At 44.4% G+C, this 4,695-nt stretch overlaps 1 protein-coding gene across 3 annotated transcripts in view; it reads left to right on the top strand.

Moving 5' to 3' along the window:
• The window catches only part of yrk (Yes-related kinase), a 23,693-nt gene extending 20,623 nt beyond the window's left edge, over positions 1-3,070 (top strand). For all 3 annotated transcript variants that reach the window (XM_019859688.1, XM_019859703.1, XM_019859694.1), the window contains 3 exons: positions 844-997; positions 1,136-1,267; positions 1,849-3,070. In XM_019859688.1, the coding sequence (XP_019715247.1) occupies positions 844-997; positions 1,136-1,267; positions 1,849-2,057 (495 nt within the window). In that variant the 3' untranslated portion in view covers positions 2,058-3,070. The remainder of the gene's footprint in view (positions 1-843; positions 998-1,135; positions 1,268-1,848) is intronic.
• Positions 3,071-4,695: the final 1,625 nt, after the last annotated feature.

Genomic DNA, 4,695 nt, shown 5'->3' with positions numbered 1-4,695 from the left:
TATATATATATATATATATAAACTTTAAGTAATCAAATTACCGCATTGACTTTGTGTGTCTTATTTGTCCCTAAAAGACAGCCGTGTGTTACGCATGTAGCCCAGGTACCGCTTTCCATGCATCACGACACGTGCATGCTGATGCAATAGGTTCACTTTCACATGTTGTGCATGCGTGTTCGTGTCTCCTCATAAGCCGCATGCATCCAACATCCCCTCCTTTACGACGCGTTCTGTATTCTCGATGTGTGTATTGACACGGGCTCCGTGTTCATGTCAAGGGATGTGGAACGGCACCACCAAGGTTGCGGTGAAGACGCTGAAGCCGGGCACCATGTCCCCCGAGGCCTTCCTGGAGGAGGCTCAGATCATGAAGAGGCTGCGCCACGACAAGCTGGTACAGCTCTACGCCGTTGTGTCCGAGGAGCCCATCTATATAATCACCGAGTTCATGAGCCAAGGTACACGCTTGGTCTCCATGTCATGTTTGGTCAAATGGTGGAAAAGTCCAGTTGCGAGTTTGTAAAACGTGCTCAGCTTCGATATTTTCACTCTTCGCAAAAGTGAAGAACCATCACTTCCTATTTCATTCTTTCCATACAGGAAGTTTACTGGATTTCTTAAAAGACGGCGAGGGGCAAAACCTGAAGCTACCCCAGCTTGTGGACATGGCGGCACAGGTTATTTGACAAATTAACAAATAATATTCAACCCTTTCATGCACCCTGTAAGCTGATAACGTGATAAGATGTCCACTGTTGTAACCGCTGTCCCTGAAAGGGTTTTAAAAAAAAGTCCCTGCAGTGCACATTTGACATTATAACGCGATTGTGGCTTTTTTAGATCGCGGCGGGGATGGCCTACATCGAACGGATGAACTACATCCACAGAGACCTGCGGGCCGCCAACATCCTTGTCGGAGACAACCTGGTGTGCAAGATCGCCGACTTTGGCCTGGCAAGGCTCATCGAGGACAACGAGTACACCGCCAGACAAGGTAAGTCAAATTGTGTGAGCGAGTGTGCGTCCGAGTGAGTGAGTGCGTGTGTGTGTGTCTGTGTTTATACACACCTATGTAGTGTATATCTGCAACACGGGAATATGAAAGCACGCTGCCTTGTTGCCATGGTTGCAGGGGCCAAGTTCCCCATCAAATGGACTGCGCCGGAAGCTGCGCTGTACGGACGCTTCACCATCAAGTCGGACGTGTGGAGTTTCGGCATCCTGCTCACCGAGCTCATCACCAAGGGACGCGTGCCCTACCCAGGTAAAAAAGTTTTTGAACATGTCACAACTTTATGGATGACTTGACGTCACGTGCCACATGTAACACACACACACACACACACACACTCGTGTGAGATCCAGTCAAAGAGCTGCATGAGAGGTAATGGTGTTTCCTTTCAAGCGTTGCTAGTTCAACAAAAAATGATGAGTAGAATAAATGATTCTGCTACAACACTTTAAATGCTGGCAACCGGTTCGGAGTGTACCCTGCCTACTGCCCGATGACTGATGGGATAGGCTCCAGCACGCCCGCGACCCTCATGAGGATAAGCGGATTCGAAAATGGATGGATGGATTCTCTCCAATTACAAAATGAAAAATGTTGCTGCATGCTTTGAATGGGAAAGAGTCGTGCCGTTTGGCGGACCTTGTGGAAATTTGTACCTGTTAATGTTCGGATAAATGAGGGCTGAAAATGCCATTTTTTTTTGTACAGCTCTGGATCTCATTAGATCATGCAGATATGCCTAATGTTGTACTCTCAGTATGCGTCGTGCATCGCTTCACCATTTCCCCCTTCTCCTCCTCCTCCTCCTCTTCTTCCTCTTCCATCCCCGGAAGGCATGAACAACCGCGAAGTGCTGGAGCAGGTAGAGCGAGGCTACCGGATGGCCTGTGCCCCGGGCTGCCCCGCCTCACTCCACGAGCTCATGCTGCAGTGTTGGCGGCGCGAGGCCGACGAGAGGCACACCTTCGAGTACCTGCAGTCCTTCTTGGAGGATTACTTCACCGCCACCGAGCCACAGTACCAACCCGGCGAGAACCTGTGACCGCGCACAAGTACAAAAAGACACGCACAGGAAAGAAAAACCCCACACGGAACAAACAGACATTACGACAACGCTGTCTTTTCCCGCACCCTTGCGGGACGGACGGGGAAGGCGCCTGGACCTCGGCTAAGCGGACCCTGCAGTGATGTTGCTTTACTCTGTAACCATGACAACAAGGAAGAAGATGTAGATGGTCGGGGAGGAGGGATGCGACTTGGCACAAGATCCTCGCTTCTTTCTCATCCGCCATATAATATTTGTTCCATGCATTTTCGGCATCCTAATGGATTGACCGTCATGTTTTGACAGAGCAAACATTCTGAAACCCTCCTGTGTACTGTGTGAATAGATCACAGTGATGCTTCTGAAACTAGGTTCCCTGGACAATATTTAAATGCAATAAATGATTGTGCTGTGCCAATCAAACAAACATGAAAAACCAATTACACCTCCTGATATACTTAAGTGAATAGGTAGGTTGAGTATTACTACTGGAATTTTTTTTTTTTCATGAACAGAAGGTGTACTTTTGACAATATACTACAATTTTTCCCTTTTAATGTTTTGAGAACCCCGGGATGAGACATCACAAATTCAAGAGGATGTACTCGTCCAGCTACATTGACTTGAACAAATCAGTCATTTCTGGTATGAAAGTTATTTCAAAACCATGTGAAATATTAGCACCCACCCCCTCACTTTTTTTAATATATATTTTACCTACTTGTGTCTGTAAATCGAGAGCGAGAGAGATGGTGAGGAAGAACTTTTAGGTTTTGTATGAGCCGTCTCTTCGTGGTTTTTAATTTAACGCATCACAAAGACCATATAGCAAATTCAGCATTTATTCAGTCATTCATTGGGAGGGCAGGGTGAATGAAAGCATAAAAGGGAAATATGTCATATTTCTGGACTTTTTTCATTGTACCCTTTTTATGTGGACTTTAACCCTGTCATGTTTATTGTAATAAAGATCAGATATATTTGGATACAATACAATACATCTTTAACATCTCTTATGGTTGACTGTATTTGGCTCTTAGACGTCTTGATCTGTGTTGTTTATCTTTTGATATTTTATTGATTTATTTTTTTAAAATAGTGAAAGTTGAAAACTACTATTATTTTGTCATTCACAAATTTATTAATGTATTTTTACTTTTATTTGCATAACAGACATCCGACGATTTGAGGTCTGTGAACTTACCATGTAGCTGGCGTAAAGATGATTTCATACAGTAATTTATTCAATTTTAGTTTCTTAACTCGATTAATTGCATTTATTGTTTTTCTTTTTTTTAAACTATATTTATGTGTGTATTTTAGTATATCCAATTTATATTAGTCTATGTACTGGTTATCAATTCATAGTACAGTGCATGAAGTTAATTAAAATATTTGAATTAATTTTTAAATAATTATAACTAAAAGTATGCGTTAAAAAAAATATAGTCGCTATCTTTCCGGTCAGGTGACCAATTGATTGTCTCTCTAGAACTATCGCGATACCTTGGACGTGTATAACAATGTCTGTTTCTGATTATCTATCTATCTATCTATCTATCTATCTATCTATCTATCTATCTATCTATCTGTCTATCTATTTATCCATTAACCCATCCGTCGATCTCGCGTTTGATCGTTAGCTAGCTAGCGTTCATATTAGCATTTGGCTAACTCGCAAAAATGGCTTTTAATGGGACAAAGTAAGCATCTTTAGTTTAGGCTCATGTGCATAATTTACTCAACTACCTTCATGATTTGTTTTAGTTTGTATTAAATGGTTCAAATTATTTTTTTTGTTGTTCGTTTAGCAATGCGCCTTATTGCGGCTTTGGTTGTTGTAAAACTACAACTCCCATAATTCCACAGGTGAAACGTGAAGCTTGGAGTCCCCGGATGGGGTTTGACAGCAGCCACAGTGCAGGCGGACTGGAGAGAAACACACAGCGGCTGGAGCTGCAGAGGCTTGCGGACTCCCGTTCGTATTTCCCACCCCCGACTCTTCCCTTCGCCCTGTCAACGTACCAGGAAAATGAACAGTGTCAACGCTGGACATTATTAATCGACCTGTTCCATCCGCCCTCCCCCGGGTTTTGACGGGAGCCGCTCGTGGTGATGAGCAGTTGCCCGTGACATGCCGCGGAGCCAACCCGGCAGCGGCGCCTCTAGCTGGACGAGGAGTGGAGCGTCGATGCGTCGCTGAGCACCATCATCCAGTTGGTGAGTAACCACGACATACAACCACATCACAACAAGTGGATATATCACGAGTGTTAGCGTATATATCGTGAATGTTAGTGTATTCATTGACGGATTTGGTGTATTTTGAGTCCCTCCTGACCATGTGGGCACACACACATACTTCTCAGTCCGATTAGGGTGAAGCTGACTTTTGGGACTTCTTACATGCATGCACCCCAGGGTAGTTTTTTTGACACACAAGCTTCTAGACACTCATAATCATTATCATACTCGTCATCATCATCATCATCATCATCATCATCATCATCATCAGGACCCCACACCCCCCCAGCTGTTGGAACACAACAGCAGCAGCAGCAGCACATCTTGCAGAGGCAACAGGGCCGCCTCTACTTCTGCCGCTGTGAGGAAAGGAGGGCGAGAGACGCTCATC

Source organism: Hippocampus comes, unplaced genomic scaffold, assembly GCF_001891065.2.
Source record: "Hippocampus comes isolate QL1 unplaced genomic scaffold, H_comes_QL1_v1.1 scaffold148, whole genome shotgun sequence".
Lineage (NCBI taxonomy): Eukaryota > Metazoa > Chordata > Actinopteri > Syngnathiformes > Syngnathidae > Hippocampus > Hippocampus comes.
The sequence above is the reverse complement of the archived record's forward strand: the minus strand, read 5'-3'. Positions and strand labels throughout refer to the sequence as shown.